Source organism: Halichoeres trimaculatus, unplaced genomic scaffold, assembly GCF_033239565.1.
Source record: "Halichoeres trimaculatus isolate MK-OKI-2021-1 unplaced genomic scaffold, fHalTri1.1 fHalTri1_scaffold_8, whole genome shotgun sequence".
Classification (NCBI taxonomy): Eukaryota; Metazoa; Chordata; class Actinopteri; order Labriformes; family Labridae; genus Halichoeres; species Halichoeres trimaculatus.
Genome location: NW_027437186.1, coordinates 12372781 through 12391637, shown reverse-complemented (window position 1 = coordinate 12391637; position 18857 = coordinate 12372781). Strand labels below are relative to the sequence as shown.

At 40.8% G+C, this 18857-nt stretch overlaps 2 protein-coding genes across 11 annotated transcripts in view; one reads left to right on the top strand and one right to left on the bottom strand.

Moving 5' to 3' along the window:
- The first annotated feature begins 1404 nt into the window (after positions 1 to 1404).
- Positions 1405 to 12967, top strand: znf518a (zinc finger protein 518A). 2 transcript variants are annotated; one of them, XM_074675515.1, is made up of 4 exons: positions 1405 to 1582; positions 2129 to 2176; positions 3337 to 5433; positions 11149 to 12967. In XM_074675515.1, the coding sequence occupies exons 3-4, from the start codon at positions 3348 to 3350 to the stop codon at positions 11778 to 11780; spliced, it is 2718 nt and encodes a 905-aa protein (XP_074531616.1). In that variant the 5' UTR covers positions 1405 to 1582; positions 2129 to 2176; positions 3337 to 3347; the 3' UTR covers positions 11781 to 12967. The 2 variants fall into 2 exon arrangements, with proteins under 2 accessions (XP_074531616.1, XP_074531615.1); XM_074675514.1 differs by lacking the exon at positions 2129 to 2176 and having other exon boundaries at positions 11149 to 12930.
- The window catches only part of blnk (B cell linker), a 50093-nt gene continuing 43759 nt past the window's right edge, over positions 12524 to 18857 (bottom strand). For all 9 annotated transcript variants that reach the window (XM_074675518.1, XM_074675517.1, XM_074675520.1 and 6 more), the window contains 6 exons: positions 18142 to 18217; positions 15841 to 15869; positions 15633 to 15688; positions 15470 to 15553; positions 15218 to 15373; positions 12524 to 13478 (listed from right to left, as the gene is read on the bottom strand). In XM_074675518.1, the coding sequence (XP_074531619.1) occupies positions 13362 to 13478; positions 15218 to 15373; positions 15470 to 15553; positions 15633 to 15688; positions 15841 to 15869; positions 18142 to 18217 (518 nt within the window). In that variant the 3' untranslated portion in view covers positions 12524 to 13361. The remainder of the gene's footprint in view (positions 13479 to 15217; positions 15374 to 15469; positions 15554 to 15632; positions 15689 to 15840; positions 15870 to 18141; positions 18218 to 18857) is intronic.

The window sequence follows — 18857 nt, the reverse complement described above, 5'->3', positions numbered from 1 at the left end:
TAAAAGCACTCAGAGAGTGCAGACCTCTGCCAAGCATATTGTGATTAGCCACGTATACATGGACCCAAATATTCTGCTTGCATTCGGTTTATTTGCTCAAACGGAAATAATTTAACCTTTGTATACACCTCATTCCAAAAGAAAAGCGCCAATCCGAATGGACATTTAATCGGTTTCATAGGGGTGGAATATTCCTTTCCCCAAACCGATTGAGGTATCATGTATCCACTCAGACGGAAAGTTGTCAGGGTGCGTTCTTTCAGCGCATGCTCAGATATGACGTAAGACGGAACTAGAGACATTCCTCAATATTGAAAATGGTGGTGAGCCGTCAGCACTGGAGGAAAGTTTGTTTTTGATCCAAACTTTGAAGAACTGAACATAATTTCAAGACTGGACGGACACTTGCAATACGGAGTATTGCAAGTGTCCGTGATAAAAAAAAAAAAAAAAAACTGTTGTCCCCCGTCTTTGATAAATCACGTGATGTTTATGTTTTTCTGCGCATGCCCCATTGACTATTCTGTTTAATTATAGCGGTGCATGTAGACCAGAGATAGGAATATTCCTTTCCATGTATACTACTGTTTTTGGAAAAGTCATTCAGAAAGATTCCATTCGGAAAGACGAAAAACTCCTCATGTAAACGTGGCTAGAGTCACCAACACTTTAGTCCTACTTTAATGTTATACTCCCTTTCAGCAGACTGTCTGCTACAGTTTGGTGTTAGTTGCAGGTTTTTATGATAATTTGTTAGCTGACAGTGTTGAAAATTATGATAACCAAGTAGGCTGCATATTTCATCAGATCTTAGTATCCAGAATATTGCCAGGATGTGGATTATACTTCTACATTTGTCAGAAATTATCGTGACCTTGTCTTTTATTGTTTAACAAAGCATTATGACCATTTATCATGGAGTTATACATAAAGTGAAAACAGCTCTATCTCAGGATGATTAAGAAACCTTAAAAAAAAATTGGGTTCCAGACAGTGATCCAGATCACCTCCTAAGTTTCATCACTTCTTCCTTTTCCCATTTTGAACATTTCCTGAAAATTTCACCAAGAGTTGTTCTTAAGTTTTTGAGTTATGTTGTTCACAGACAAACTCTCCCAGAAACATGACCTCCTTGGCGGAGCTGATAAAAACATTTTAACATGTAATTATTTGACTGTTTGTCTATTGCTATGGCTTAGATAAAGATTAGAACACATCTCATGTCCATTTTATCCAGAGACCACTATAGTAATTCCAATGGGCTCACATACTTTTCTTTGCAACTGTATTCATCAAACTTTGCAGTAAACACTGTTTGTACGCAGTTTGGGGTTCGTTTAACCTTAAGAAAGTGAAGTATAACGTTAAACAGTAAATTATGGCTACCATTGAGAGTGTGTTTTTGAGTGTGTCCTTTGTGTGTATCTGTGTGGGTAAGTGTGTGTGTAGGCCCGGGACAGGACGCCTCTCTGTCGGAGGCTCCAGCAGGCTAAAGGCTAAAGCAGCTCAGAGGCTGTAATCCCCGTATGAGACCATCATGGCTGCCACTCGCTGAGCTGTCAAGCTCTCCACAAAAGAAAAGGTAAAAAACGACACAACTACGCGCACAACTTAAGCTTTAGCGTTAATATTCACAAACCGTCTGGTTTACCAGTATGGATAACTCGATGTGAAGCTAAAAAACTAGCTCGTACTAACTTTCCTGCCACGCTTTTTATCCCTCAAGTTATTTGGTCTTTGAAAGCTCCAGTCGCGTCAATTCAAATCACTCAAACGCTGTTTTAGAAAGCCTTCAATCGGTTAGCTCACATGCTAACGTTAAATAGCACCGTGTGTGTTTCCACGGTGTAGATAGGAGACTCCAACCGATTCACTGCCGGGCAGTTTTATCGTAACTTCGCTATTCCCAAGACGGCAGTGGTTGCTCGTTGCAAAGGCAGGCTGTCTCATCACTTTGTTGTGGTTAAGTCTAACTGCACAATGGCCGCACCGTGCACACAATAATCTGATAAAACTACTGCCATATCCACTCGCTTTATCATGCATCATATTGTATCACAAGTATTTTGTTGTATATTCAACTGTTGTGTTGTGAAGATAAAGCTGAGTGTAACTATTGTGTGAGCAGGTGTGTTTCAGAGCAGTTTCCTGCACCCGGGGGCTGATTACAATCCAGGTATTATGACTGATCAACGTGTGATGAATTCAGATCCATGTAGACATTTTGAACCATTGCCAGCAACAGGTAGCAGAGGAGAAATGTAAATGTAGCTTGCTTATGTGTTTCAAGCCAGGGGTGTCACATATTTATAAATATTAAGGTTCATAATGATTTAGACAACGTTATGTTAAAAAACTGCTCTATACTCATTCAGTTTGCACCTATTTTGCAGCGTTCAGAGTTTTCTACAGTTGCTCACTAACGACACTGCATAATTTAAACTATAAATATGCAAAAAACAAAAAAAAATGCCAGAGGGCTTGTTTACTTGTTTTATCTCTATACAAGCTTCAAGTAGCTGTGATATTAGTATGTCAGAATGCTATTTAGCATATAAGGTGTGCAGTGTAAAAAAGATATCCTGAAACATTTAGATATTTTTATGTCATCATTTCGGGGGGGGAAAAAACAGATATTTTTGATTCTTTAGAGCAATACTTTGACCAGTATACAGAATGCATTCTCATTTTTGGGTCTCAGTTAGGTTTTTGTTGCAGTGGAATGGCATCTTCCCCGTTTCTCCTATCAGCCCCATGTGTATAAATAAAGAACAGCAGCTAGAAAACTGTTTGCAGAGCTGGGGTTAATTTCACAAAGGCAGTGTGGGAAATCTATTTTCAGCAGTCATATTAACAATGTAATAGGAGCATTTTTGGGCCACGACTTAAACATTTTAGTAAGTTTCTGAGGTCATTACATCATCATTGTGAGACTGTTGTTGTGAGACCCAGTGGAGAAGGCTAAATGATGCTACCACCATGATTTCAGGGAAGCAAGAGGCTTTCTAGTTTAGTTTACTTGCTATATGCTATTGTAACTCCTGCAGTAGACATATTTCTTATAATGAGCTACTCCACAACATCTTAGAAGAGCTTTTTCACCCCAAAAATGATAGACCTTATACCTATCTAAAGAGGACTATTTATTTGTAAGTTACTACGATGACACTTCTTGCTGCCTGAGGCATTGTAAAACAGAGAAGTCTCAACACACAGCAGGAACTAGCAAGTACCTTTCAAAATCCCAAAGTTTGCCTCTCTTTGAGTATCTGCACTGGCTTTGGGGCTGCTTTAGCATCGTTTCAGTGATTCTTTGTGTTTTCCCTCCACTGTCAGAAACCTGAAGAATGGATTACAAACGGCGTGTTACCAAGAAGAATAGGGATTGGCACAAACGGCTCCACCTCAGGAAGACTGCCGTTCAGCCCCCGACTATGCAAAGTGAAGATAAGCATGGACCAAAGAAGATAGCAGGGGAGCGGGAGCAAAGCACAGTGTGGCCTTCATCAAAGAAGCCCCCCCCGGAAGCACAACAGAGGACAAACGACAACGGAAATACACTCAGGTTCATGTGCTCTCAGTGTGGGGACAATGTGGAATATGTTCCCAAAGACTTGGTGAGACACTTTGAGGAGAAACACAGGGGGAGCCCACCGGTGTTCCTCTGCCATATGTGTAGCTATAGCACACATGAGTTCTCCTACCTTCAGGTTCATCTGCTAAGCCACAAAGACACTTTTTCTAGCTGCAGCATTTGTAATGACAATGTTCAACGCACGTGGCCTGAGTTTAGTGCACACCTGACTCTGTGTCACTGCCAAAACGGCAAGTTTTTCTGCGAAACGTGTCCGAACTTTACAACAGGTGATGTCAGAGTGTTTTTAGAGCACATATACGCTCATAATGTAGGCCTGGAAGGAGCTGGTGAAGGTCTGTTACTGCACAAAAAGGACAAGGATAAATCTCTGTGCTGTCCCCACTGTGGCTACAAGGCATCTTACAAATGGCTGATTACGAAGCACATCAAAGCTGTTCATGTCTGCCAGAACGGTAATCAGAGGAGGGACAAGAAGGAGGAGAAGGAGGTTCATTCCATAGCAATGAAACCAAATGACCCCCCAATCCCAAAAATGAAGCCGAGACTAACAAGAAGTGCAGTTAGAGAAATGTGCTGGCTGACAGAGGACTGCCTCTCTTTGCCGGGGAAAGAATTCCTGGATAAATACTGCCATCTGTCAGATCCTCAAACAACTCTGGAGGAGACGCAGCAGTTTCTTATGAAATCTGTCGCTGGAGAAACCGGTGACCAAAGGTGGACCAATGCCCTTAAAAATGTCTTGTCCAACGTCCCTCAAGACATGAATCTCCACTCGAAGTCGGAGAACGGCATCGTGTCGAACTCCTCCGATCTCACCGTCCTGACAGTAAAAAACAAGATTACTGTCGCTCAAAATGGTGCTACATATGCCAAGAGGTTAAAATTAATGCCATCATCAGAAAAGGAAAGTGTTCCACTTGAAAGTGCTGCTGAGGATGCACACTGTGTGGTCGACCAGAATGGATGTCAGTCAGATTTAAATGATAGCACACTAGAAACCAAACAAGATCTTTACAATGTTTCGACTCCAGCCCAGAGTGAGCCGCTCACATGCACTCGGATGCAGGAAAACAGAGAGAATCGGGAAGTAAAAGTAGATCAGAACAAAGTGGAGCATAATGAGAAACAAGAGGAAACTATGCACGATGAAGACGGGAATAACACCTCCAACAAGCTTGTGGAGCAGGCGCCTGTTCATAAAGTTGTACCAAAAAATAAGAAACGAAAAAGGAGACGTGGACGAAAGACGAGGTGTAAAAAAGTGGATCAGAAATCTGCAGCATTGGCCTTGAAGATCGTGTTGAAGAAGAACCCGGTGAAGGAGAAGCAGTGGGTGTCACAGAGCTCTCTGTCTCCATCAGCGGGAAGTCCGACAGATCATGAACTGCCAAACCTTCAAGCATCACCTGAGGAGATGTCACTGCTGCTGCCGGAAGTGCACCTGAAGAAATGGACCAAAACTCCCAAACCTGACCTGCCTGACCCGTCTGAAGCTGTCATTTCAACATCAGGGTCAAAAGCGGAGGAAAATCTGACCCCTGGCTCTGCTAGAAAGCCTAAAAGGTCTCAAAGTATGGAAGGCATCGAGTTTGACAGCATGAAACATAAGGTAAAACAAGATGACGCAGAGAAGTCTGTGGAAACAGAGGAGGACAGGACGAGTCCATCAGAGAGGAGGGCTGCAGATTTGTGCTCTGAGAGCATCCAAACATCCAGCGATGGCGTGGACGACCATGTGTCTGGTGAGAAGACAAGTCGAGCCACTGATGGAGCGACTCCTCACAGCAGCTACAACAAGTCGAGCCCTGAGTCCTGGCCTGCCATTACACCACAGGGTAAGACTGCAAATTACAGCTTCTACATGCACATAATGGTTTGGATTGAAATGCGGTGGCGCTTTCTTGACATTGGGGCTGGGGACAGTCGCTATAAGTACAATGGAATACATTTATTTTAAAATTAAATAGTAGGACACATTCCAGCAATTTGCAAACTGTTACTGCTGCTACTACTTCTTCTACTACTACTACTACTAAGGGTGTAACGGTACATGTATCCGTGCTGAACTGCTCCATAATGCCGTTCGGCTGGGTACAGTGCTGTATTCGAACGAGTACAGTAAGTTTACGTTAGCCGCTGCACATGGCTCTTTAATATTCCCATGAGTACTCGTCTATGATTGGCTGAGCAGGGAAGGCGTTTTAATATTCATGAGGAAAGTGGTCTGTGATTCGTGCTTTGCGATCATGTGCATATCATGTGTACGTGACGTCTCACAGTGAGCCAATCAGAAGATGAATATCAAAGAGCTTCCGTAGCCACAGGAGCTTGTGTCTGAATTGTGCATCATGGCTGCTGCTAACGACCAACCGGGGCTTGAAGAGCCTCCCCCCTCGCTGTATAATGGCAAGTTTTTGGCTTAATAAACATGCTAAACAAGCAAATGGTTTTGCGTTGTTCCATACTGTACTGAAAATGTACCGAACTGTGACCCTAAAACCAAGATACGCACCGAACCGAGATTTTTGTGTACCGTTACACCCAGCGTTGGAAATTAGCACTCGCCACTCGCGAGCATTTTCTCCGTTTGGCGACAAGGATTTTTAGCCGACTTGCCACATGACGAGTTTATGAATTTTATACCTCCCAAAAAGTATCACACCTCTGAGGTCGGATCAAGCACCCCCGCGTGATTTCTACATAGCGATATATTTTCATTAATATCTCTGCCTGTAAATATGGAGAGCCGAGACTCTGCCGTTAACAGGCAGACGTGCCTCTCGCGTGATTCTAGGCCTGAGCGAAATATCAATTATATTAAGTAATTCGAATTTTTCCTTGTGGACGATTTAAAAAAATGAAAAATTCTAATTTTTTCTCCCCGCTGTTGCGCACCTTTTATACCGCAGCAAGCGCCGACTCTGCATGTGTGCAGCGTGATTTAACATTTCACTAACGAAACAACAGAAACCTAAATGTCATAAAAATGTTTTTGTGCGTCTTTGACACCCAGCACCTTGACGGAGACGTGTTCCTTCTAGTCCGTATCAACAGCCCCAAGAGGTTGATATAAACTAGACCTCTCGTCAGTAAACGTTCAAATCCCTTTCCTCCAACCCTTTGTTTTCTATCTGTCTCTTTTCGGGAGTTTGTTTAGATCTTTGACTGAAACATTTACAAAGCCGGGACCCTTTCAGGTTTATCTGCAGATTATTGATGATGTGATTGATGTGCGTAAAACCTGCTGCTCTTCTAAGTTAATTCTCTGATCATTTTGAGATTTAGACAGTCAAGAAATATACATTAGTTTATATCAGAACACCCTCAACTCTACTGTAGAAAATCCCCTCTTATGGTGATATGGACGGATCATGATTTGTGAAAGTAGACTGCGGGGAGGGAGACGGGACGACGATAGGCAATGTAACAGAGCGGCGCGCTGCTCGGACAGACATGACTGAGAAATTGTTTGACTTTTACCGGAGGAAAGCTGAGTTCTGTCTTTCCCTGCAACTCCCTCTGTCCCACCAACCAAATCCTCCATTCAGCAAATCCATCCGCTGATGATCAGAGCAACAGAGCGAACCAGCATCGAGGTGCGCTCTGTCAAGCAGGGGCGGACCAGACTATTTAGACTGGGGTGCCCCAACCAGGGCACTGACTTATGCAGGGAGGCATACATTTTATGAGCCCACACTAGAATAAATAGCATTTATTTCTACACAATTGTTTTGTATTTAAATTAAAGGATAAACAGGCTACAGCCTTAAAAAAAATAAAACTAGACAGAAACAAAGTGGGTTTTTTTTAATAGACCATTTAAAAGTAGAATATATCTGAATAGTACTGTAGTGCACTGAAACAGTACTGTACATGCTTTTCCAAGCAGTATTTTTAAATTCAAAATGTACAAAATGGTGCAGCTTTCACTGTGAATGTAAACAAGTCTGCCTCCTTTAAAACTACAAAATGAAGTTACTCAAACAGAAGAAAAGCTGAAAATTAAATTCCAAAAGTCAAATAGAGGTTACTTTTAAGTTTTTTACAAAATTATAACAAAAACTGGTTTTGAGTTATCGCTGTCAATTGTACTTATTGTTTTCTTTAGAAGGAAAAAAAAATCGTCAAAAAATTGTAAATCGAATTTTTTGTTGAAAAATCAGAGATTTTATTTTAGGCCATATTGCCCAGTCCTACGTGATTCTACGTGAATTCCGCACGGAGACGGGGCGAATCAAAGAGCCGAGTGCTTGTGACGAAGAGAAAGCATAAATTGTCTGACTCTGAGAACTCTGAGGACTCCGATTCTGGTGGAGTAGAACCTTCTGACTTAGAAGCTAACTGAAGAACAGTGTAGATCATGGCAGCATGTCATGCACCCAAGAACAGGCAATCGTTTTGAAAAGATGAAATTAATTAACAGATTAAGTCTACATCACGTGTTTACTACTTATTGCTACATTTAGATTTATACAGTTAATACTTAAGGTTTTTATACATTACAATTGACTTAGAACAGAATGACTAATATTACGATTTACTATGATGCCTGAAATGTGATTAATGATGTCTGAGTACAGTAGTAAAGCAATTTGTTGGGTTTAACATTTGGCAAGTTGAAAATCTGGTTGGCGAGTAACTTTTTTGACCTACTTGCCACTTGGCAAGTAGGTCAAAAATTTAATTTCCAACCCTGGTTACACCCCTAACTACTACTATTACTACTACTTGGTCGTTCCGTCTTTCTGCTGATGTGCGAGTGACATAAAGCACCCTTTCAACAACCAGCAGGTTGGAGCTAACAGAATTCAAAGTGTCTTAAATTTCCTTTCTCCTCCATTCTGATGCTGTTTAAAGCAGCTCCTCTTCACCATGTCTATACTACTTGATGCGTTGAGTTCCTGCCATGTGATTGGCTGATATAAGCATTAATTAGCACTTGAACAGGTGATCCTATTTAAGCGTATGTGACGTGTGCCTTTTTAAGACACTTGAGGGACTAAAATAGGGAATAAACATCTGTTGGCGACATCTGAATAAAAGAAAACTTGAGATTTGTAGATTTGTGGACACGGAAAAGTGTCCTTTTCCTTTACCTTTGACCACTTTGTTTTCTTTACCAACACCCTCTCTCTGTACTTAATTGCAGCAGTTTTAGGTAAGAAACATGACTGTAGATCTCTCTATCTATACATTTTGGTGTTACCACTGTTGCGACTCATAAACAAAAAAATATTACAGATTGGTTTGTTTTAAGGCACCTGGAATTCAAAAGCATCAGTTTTGAAAATTTTTACAACCTTTAGTTCAAATTAAAAATCTCAATTAGTTTCTGCTTTTTTTACATAACATCAGGACCATAGACTGAGTGCTTGGGTGAAAGATGTGGTCGGTTAGTGAAACTGATAAATGTCAGAAGACAAACAGAGGTTACACCAATGTTTGTCATAAATAATCTGATATTGCGCCAATAAGCAAGTGTAAATTTGATTTTAGCAGTCTGCTACACTGTAAAAAGAAAATTTGAAATGCTTTTAAACCAACTGGCCCAAAAATTGAGAGAAAAGATTGATATCTACACCATGACCTGCCGAGCACAACAAAAATCTTTTTCGAATTAAAATAATTTTTAAACATTCTGCATACACTTCAAGATGATATTTAATAACAAATAACTGATTTCATAAAAACATTTACGTAACTTCTAAGAGGGTTGGTTTATTAATACTTGTCATGTTTTTGTGGTTAAAATTGGTTGGAGGTTGAATTGTCCTCAGAAAGCTTCTCCTCTCTGAAAACAATCCACCTTGTTAATCCATTTTTGTAAGATATGCTATTCAATAATAATGTCTTTGTTTACTAAGAGATATTATAAAAGTTTAGACTAATGCTAGAACAGGCTAAAAGTAATAAATTGCTTAGTAAATCCTCTTGACATATAAAACCTTTGTCCATAACCCTACTGTGGTCTAAATGTAAAGTTTTTCACATTCTTCAGTAATAAATGGCGTCTGTTTTTGGTGCTGGTATGTAGCACATAGTGAGACACATAAAACATTCTTCCAGCAAAAGTGGACCAATGAAATAGTCAACACACTGTGAACATTACTGAACTACTGTAAAAGTACAAAACAACAACAGTTAAACCAAGATAAACAGTTTTAGGCTGTTAACTATTAGTGTGCTGTTGAGCAGCCAATACGCTCACCCCCACACACATAAAATGCTATGTTCAAGGAAATCAACATGTCAGCATGCTGTGGTGAAAGTCCAGACCTTGGTCTGTTTACTGCGTGTCCAGCTGCTAAAAAATCCCCTCTTAGCCTGCACAGATGTTACAGGTACACTGAGCTAGCCAACAGCTGTGGAGAGCCCTGTCTTTGCTCCACTTGGTTGAGTTGGATACAGGTTTCCATCCAACAGCTCATCAGCTCATCTTTACTCGATCAGTAGTCTGTTGGTGCTCCTTCTTTCAGCTCTCTGGCCTCAGTGCAGGGAAACAGTTTGACTAGCTTAATGCTGCTAACCAGCAGTCTGAGTTCAGAGGGCGGGTGTATTTATTCAAACATGTACACAGTAGACATTAATAGCATCTCCTCACTGTCTTAAAGAGAAAGCCTCAGGTTGGCGACACATTATCATGTCTTCACTGGTGAAGTATGCAAGGGTTAACTGTATGATGGTATAAATCTGAAGACCTTCTACATACTCTCTTATTCCACTTAGTCCCGTATCCATTTTCATGGGGACACAAAAAAGTTTCTGTGACTGTAGGAAGGAATGCACTTGACCAAGCAGTAAACTTAGAAGTTGATGAAAAGAAACATTAGAGCAGACCAGAGAGGTGACTTTGACCTGCAGTTAGATTTAGAAACAGAGGTTACACGTATCACTGACAACTTCCTCTGATGTATGAAAGTTGACCTTTCACCTTCTTTGAGGTTTGCTCCTTATAATTTAGACTGACATAAAATTTTTCATCTGAGGAAATTTGTTTTTCATACTCAGACAGTATTTGAGCTGTTAGTGCACAGTCTCTGGGGTCATTCCCTTTCTTACCCTTCAGTCCTAACCTGGTTGGTCCACTTTGAGTCTGGTGAATAAATCCTTTTCAGGTGCAGAGGAAAGTTTTCCTTTCTACGACAAAAATGTGAAGAGATTCATTCATCAATTTTAGGGATTTGGGAGGATTGAGATTGTTTACTGCTCGACTTGCTGAGTTTTGCAAGTTCAGACTAAAACAAGCCCAAAGTTCAGTTCAGGTGGATTAAAATGAGAAAGTTCATGATTTTAAATTTCAAACAAATTGCAATGAAATGGGAAGAGCTACGTTCATTCTTTAGCTGGTCCTAGCTTCCTTTTTGGTACAGCTTTTTGTTGCAATCCCAAGCTTTCAATGATCGACACTACAGTACTCATTGATTCTCACCAACTTTTACTTTTTCTAAACCCCCGCTGTTTACTATCGATCAGTGTTCAAATATCGTGTTCAGATATTATCTAGCCTAATGTTGAACCTGTTTTGATTATTTCCCCCCTTTGTTTCACAGGTGGGATAATCTCTGAAGATGTAAGCCCTGCTGTCATTTCGCAGCAGACTGTTGGCGCGTCAGACAGAGATGTGCCTGCAGACTCCTGCCCAGCTCTCCCCGCTTCACACGAGTCCTCCACAGCCTCTCAGTATCGGTCACAGCCGGCCCCTAAAACCCTGGAGAGGACCTTGAAGCTAGTAGCCATAAACCCCTCTCAGCTGGTGAAGCGTCCAGCAGGAGACCAGCCAGTCGTAGTGCTAAACCATCCAGATGCTGACATCCCTGAGGTGGCCAGAATCATGGAGGTCATCAATAGGTACAGAGGAGAGGTGCAGAAGGTGGTGCTGTCTCGGAGGACTGTGAAGGCTCTCTCAGGCATGAATGGAGAAGTCACAGAAACGGACGTCCCACAGGATCATTCAGGGCTTGCAAAAAATTCTGTACAGGAGAGGTTTTTATTAAGGATGAGATTTCGTAGGTTGAGCAAGAAGAAGTACGAAGTGGTGGACGCTGTGTCTCCCAGCAGGGACACAGGGACAAAGTTCAGCTGCTGGTTTTGTGGCAGGGTGTTTGCATGTCAGGACACGTGGATGGTCCATCGGCAGCGACATCTCATGGAGTGGAAACGGCCAAACTGTGAAAACACTTAAAAAAAAACGTCGCACACACTGGATGGAACGGTCTGGAAAGTTTGCAATACAACACATTAATTGATATTCGCCAGTCTTCTTAGTTTTTTAAAGTCTTAATTCTGATTGGTCGGTTGGTTTAGAGGAGTAACGGACACATTCTCAGGGTCAACATTTACCTGTTGTCTCTCCCCTGTTTCAGTAGCTTCGTATAAACTCTCTGTAGAGTCCCGATCATTTGTAAAGGACATGGTGTCAATAATTCAGTTCTTTGTATAGTCTATATTTTGTCAATGCAATAGCTTTATTTAAGGTGATTTAAGTACACTGTCGTAAGGAATCTTTTATAGAACACTGTAATTTGTATATTTGCCATACCACCTATGAATCAGTTAATGTACGGGTAGGCTCTACAGTGTGGTAGCTATCGTATTTATGTTTGTGGAAGGGGACGCAGAGACCCACAAGTTACTCAGATATACCAAAACTGTGTGTTTATAAAGAAAAACGGACAATAAGCTGTTTTATTCAACATTTATTTATAACTGGTAGGGGTTAGCCTTTATATGCTTCTGTTTTGTGTTTTTTGGGGCCCTCGGAAGAATCAGCTTATATGTAAAACCTTTTTTTTAACTCCAAAAAAGTCCAAATGTAGTGTTAATACTCATTCATTTAACAAGGTTAACCTGTGTTTTGTCATGTCAATGAAGTACAAGCAGATAATTTCTTTTTTAATCTGGAAGCAAGATGCCTAGGTGATCTGATTATTTGTTTTTCTCTAATTGAATTTCCTCTTTTTTGACTTGAAATGATAATCTTATCTTTTAATTGCACTATGAAAGGAGGGTTAATATTTCCCGTTACCTCACGTTATCAGGCCGAAGCCTTTGACAATCTCAGCCAGAGTCCTGCTGTGGCTCAACATTTCCTCAGTCCCTCAGTATTCCCAGCAGGGGGGGACGGTGGCTCCTGTGTGCATGTTTGTGGACAAAAGCACCTGTCCTGCATCCTTGTTCCTGAGGGGAACACTTCACTGTGTATATAAACCTTTTTAAATCCAGATAGATTTATAATTGTACATAGTCCAGATAGAGGTACTGTAAAGTATGACCAGAGAATTTTCACTAAGTGCCTAGGACTCTCTGTTATGCAACAAAATGTGCATGCGTATGATAGCATTACATGTTGACCAGAAAGTAAATGAACCAGTTTGTCAATTCCTGGTGGCATTTTGTGATGACTGAAGATGTGACTTGTACAACTCAAGAGTTTTATTAAAAACAAAATATACAAACTTGTGTTCAGGCTCTGCAAAGTCCCAGAGAAATAACCTGTCCAACCATGTCACGGTCATTTTTATGCATTTGGAAACACTGAGCTGTAGAACACCTTTATATAACATGAGTCAAATAGTCCTCCAGGTTGGTTCTGCTGCTGCTGCTCTGCAGGGCCGGCCGTGCAGGCTAGACGAGCACACAAACACCTGCAAACAGAACTTTCAGTTGATCCAGGAGGAGAGAAATCAGAGAGCCAGGAGTCTGTTGGTAAACGCAGCAGCAGCTGGTGGGACGCACAAGTCCAGTCAGCGGTCTGTTTGCTCATTTAGGGCTTCACAGGGTGGCACAGTTTGGTGGAGTCCTTGCTGTTGCTCTGACTGTCAATCAGCACAAGAGGAGTCCTCTTGTGATTTTCGATGATATGGGCCACACTGTTGAAATACTGAAAAAAAAAAAAAAAAAGGAATCATGATTTAAAAAAAGGTGAAATCCTTAAAAAAATCCATAGTTTAGAAAGTTAAAGAGGAGGGGATTAGCTCTCTTTATTTAAAATGTAGATATGAAGTAACAATGCTGGATGTTCTTTACAATAATGCACACAATTTTAGTCTACAACAAATTTGTGTTGTTAAAATCCCTGAATTGGTCTGAAATTTCTTAAAAGAGTCAGTTCTAGTCTTCTAGCATAAGACTTGCGTAAATGATGAGGTCAACCCGTGAGGATCTCCTGACTGGTTTATGACATAGGCCTCAAACACTAAGGTCTTCTGGTAGCTCTGCCCCTGACAGACCTCCAGACAGCTGACCAATCAGAAGGAAGGGGGTTTGTGGAGCGGGGAGCCTTAAAGACTGCAGCTAAAATGAAGCATTTCAGACAGAGGCTGAAAGAATACCCCCTCTTTAGGAAAGAAGTCCTAGAGAAGTTTAATTTTTAGTGTGTTACAAAAAGGGAGTGGGATATAAACTGAGCATAATGAATCTAAATAGACTTTCTCATGTCTTGTTCAGACTGCACTCAATCCTTTCATGTATATAATAGCTTCAGTGACAAACAAGATGGCATTTATCACACCCACATCGTAAACATTATGGATTAGATGGAGCTCAGCAGCTCTGCTGTCATTTACATACATAATTGCTCATAATTTGTAAAGGAAACTGCGAAAGGATAGAACATAAAATATTGAAAAATGTGACGAAGCAGAGGAAACCTCCAGGCGTGTTTCTTGCTCTGAAGAATAAACGGTGCGTTTTGTACACTGGAAAATCATCCTTCAGTCTTTGTCAGAGGATTGGTGATATAATTTAAAGCTAGTTGTTTACAGTTAATTTAACCAAACTGTGATTGATTTTCTCATTCCTGCAGCCAAACATTGATCACAAAATAACTAACAGTTTATCTACAGATTCATTCATTCTTTTTTAGCATTTCTTTATAATGCTGATTTTAGCATTCATTGATTGTTCGGGGTGAAAGCAGGAAAATAGCCACATTTTACTGTTAGATCGACTATTCTTTTTTCTTGAATCAGAAAATACTTCTTACCCAGCCCTCAAGTAGGTAGCATTGTAAAGGTTAAAAGCATTGAAAAAAATAGAACTAAGGAGACAAATGCTAAAAAGAAATCACAGGAACTAATCACAATAAAAAGAGGTCAGTGCAATTATAAAAGATAAGAGTAAAAAAAATTAATAACGTAACTAAAGCAAGAATAAATAAAGGCAGTGAAAAAAGAAGTGTAGATAAACAGGACATAAAACTGTCAGAAGTGATGAGTTAGGGTAAAAAGCAAAAAGAATACGTAAGCAATAAAAAGCATTAAGAAGAAAACCTCAAACGCAGGCAAGTCAATTAAAGTGGGATATGAGAATTGATCAAAAACACTGACATCGCACTAATAATCAAATCTCATGACAGAGGTCAATTCAAAGTTGAGGGGCTCTAATAGAGAAAGCTCGGCCTCTTTTTAGATCAAAGCCGCGACTTTAGAACAAACAGAGGTTCAGCAGTGATGCAGTTTAGAGTATACATGTTTAAAAATCATCAATGAAATCTTAAAATCACATCTAAAACTAACAGGAAGCCAATGAGAAGCTAGGATTTTGGGAGTGGGGATGTAGCATGGTTTTCAAAATAAAGCATGAATCCAGTGACACTGAAAAGGGGAAACACACACACACCTCCTCTCCTTTCTTCTCACTCCCCAGAGCGTACTGCTTATTGGCCGGGATGAAGCGGATTGGGATGTTGTACACTCGACCTTTGTAAAAGACCACCAGCGTGTATGGCTGCTGCGTGTCCTGGCCGGAGCTTTTCCTCACCATAAACGCCCCGTCCTGAAACAGAGCGCCATCATTTTTACAGTTTGAGGATATGGGATGGGATATAACATGCAACATGCTGCTCATTTGAATGATGGATAAGACACTCACTTTATTTGTTTGGTATAAAACCTCATAAGCAGTCTTGCGGTCGCATGTGTTTGCATACCAGGGTTTTCTATACACGTCTGCATCCTGAAAGAAAGAAAATTAGGTTTAGTGAAATATTTAACCATCATTGAGTTCATCAGTGAGACAGAATATAAGAGCACACCTTGTCTGGATTTGCTGGCTCATCTTCAGCAGACACACTCCCTCTATCAGCTGCTCCTGAAGCAGCAGAAGAAGAACACCAACATTTTTTTTCCTCATATGTTTGTATAAGTAACTATGAGTTTACAGCACACTGAAGTGCAGACCTCATGTCTGCTTATTATATGGCTTCACGTCTACAGTCAGACTTGTATAGGAGCTGTACTTACTGGGGAAGGCAACGTGTGGGAGAGGAATTCTGTAGGAGAGACCACAAACAGAGCAGAGAACAGTAAATACACAGCACAACATGTCCATAAGAGGCTGTTTGTGAAAAGACATGGAGACGTTTTCAAAAGGCTCAGTGTGTTCTGTATGGTTTAGAGGCCTGCTTCAGCAAATGTGACATAAAGGAAGTTATTCTTATCATGAAAACAAACTTTCTGAATAAAATGTATTATTGTTATTAATTATGACAATGACAACATGAGTTACAAGTGTCTTGTGTACGATAGGACTGCATAATACTGGGAAAAAATGAAACTGTGATACTTTTGTTTCTTTAGATATGTATACACTGACTGGCCACTTTATTAGGCACACCTGTCAAACTGCAAGTTGACACAAATTTCTAACCAGCCAATCACATGGCAGCAACTAAGTGCATTTAGGTATGTAGATATGGTCAAGACGATCTGCTGCGGTTAAGCATCAGAATGGGGAAGAAAGGTGATTTGAGAGACTTTGAACGTGGCATGGTTGTTGGTGCCAGACAGGCCGGTCTGAGTATTTCAGAAACTGGGATTAACCAACAACCATCTCTGGGGTTTACAGAGAATGATCCCAAAAAGAGAAAATATCCAGTGAGCGGCAGTTCTGTGGGCCAAAATGCCTTGTTGAGGTCAGAGGAGAATGGACAGACTGGTTGGAGCTGATAGAGAGGCAACAGTAACTCAAATAACCACTGGTTACAACTGAGGTCTGCAGAAGAGCATCTCTGAACGCACAACACGTCCAACCTTGAGGCAGATGGGCTACAGCAGCTGAAGACCACACCGAGTGACCCTCCTGTCAGCTAAGAACAGGAAACTGAAGCTACAGCTCACACAGCAACACCAATACTGGACAATAGATGATTGAAAAAATGCTGCCTGGTCTGATGAGTCTGGATTTCTGCTCCACATTCGGATGGTAGGGTCAGAATTTGGCGTCAACAACATGAAACATGGATCCATCCTGCCTTGTATCAACGGTTCAGGCTGCTGCTGCTGGTGTAATGGTGTGGGGGATATTTTCTTGGCTCACTTTGGGCCCCTTAGGACCAACTGAGCATGGTTTAAAGTCCACAGCCTACCTGAGTATTGTTGCTGACCATGTCCATCCTTTTATGAGCACAGTGTACCCATCCTCTGATGGCTACTTCCAGCAGGATAACGCTCCATGTCATAAAGCTTGAATCATCTAAGACTGGTTTCTTGAACATGACAATGAGTTCACTGTACTCCAATGGCCTCCACAGTCCCCAGATCTCAATCCAATAGAGCACCTTTGGGATGTGGTGGAACGGGAGATTCTCATCACGGATGTTCAGCCGACAAATCTGCAGCAACTGTGTGATGCTATCATGTCAATATGGACCAAACTCTCTGAGGAATGTTTCCAGTACTTTGTTGATGTACCACAAAGGATTAAGGCAGTTCTGAGGGCAAACAGGGGTCCAACCTGGTACTAGCAAGGTGTACCTAATAAAGTGGCCAGTGAGCGTATACTACAATATTTTCTCAAGTTTGCAGTTTCACTCTGTTCAGCTGAGTTCTCCCTGACTCATGACATCATTTAAGTTTCCCTCTGTGAACAAATAATATAAAAGGTTTAATCTTTTAGATATGTGAACATGCTGCGCCCCTCAAGTCTGTGTGAGCGAGAGACACAGCTGGAGTGCGCACATTCAGGCAGAGCAGAGGCACAGGGGCTCACAGAGTTTGCTCTCCTCCTGCGTTTTGCCTTTTTTGTAGGCTTGACTAATCTTTTCCCAGAGATGTGAATCATTGAAAAGTAATGTTTGGAGACATTTCTAGAACAAGCACAATGCATCCTGTAAAGATGGTCCATCTTAGAAACAGAAAAAGGAGAATTTCTGCAAGAAGCAAAGCAAACTTCAGGCAACACAATACTTAGACATTAAACTACGACTGTTTCAAGTTTTATGGTAGTTCATGGAATCATAAGGCATGGGGAGGAGGTTGTGAAATCAACAATAAAATTGGCTATCACAAGATAAAGACTGGGAGCCTGATCTGACCAAAGACAAAGTTGAACAGAGACTAAAAGCCACTACCTTTAACCTTGAAAGGATCAAATATAGCACCTTCAGTGATATTAACTAAAAGCAGAATCACGTTTGTGATTGTTCTTAAAAAAAAAAAAGCTCATTCAGACCTAGTTGTTCTCCTGACACCTTAACTAAAGGTTTATTTCTTTATTGTTTCATTTGCAGAAATCGGTGCCCAAAGCAGATTACTTGTTCTTACTTTGGTTGTTTCATGTCCAGTGTAAAAGGTCTTGGTGGAGGTTTCGGCTCAGCCAGCTTCACGGGCAGCGTTCGACCTGTGGAAATCCACACAGTTGGTAACCACACTGTGTTTTATAATAATAAATATAAGATAAGATCTACAACCAAACTTCACTAAAGGCTGTTTCAAGGTGTACAACGTAAAACTTCACCCTGCTGTTTCTGATGGTTTACTTTCAGAGATTAAACACTGTTAATACGAACTTTAAGACAACATCAGCGCCCACAAAGCTGCAGTTTGGAGTTACTCTGACTTTGATATCGAACTGTCACAGCTCAGTCCTTATCAAAGTCTCTCACATCTTCACCCTTGCCCACACAGCAGAACCACTCAGCCATATCACAGACAACAGAAACAAAAAATTAAGGGAACAACATGGATATCAGGAAATTACTTGTTACTTAAGTTTGTAACCAGAGATGGCAAGTAACTAGGAACAGATACTCAGTTGCTGTACTTGAGTAGATTTTTCAGGTACTTTGTACTTGTAAAAAATATTTATTTCTTTTAAGATTTTTCACTGAGAAACAATGGTTGCCTGATGTGTCATTAAAAAAGTGCTATGAGAAATGTTAAGTAAGAGATAGGTCTATGAGTATGATTTATGACACCATAGATTAGAGGCTAATCCTGGTACAAAATTCAATGTTCAGAATTGTGACGAGATAACCTTA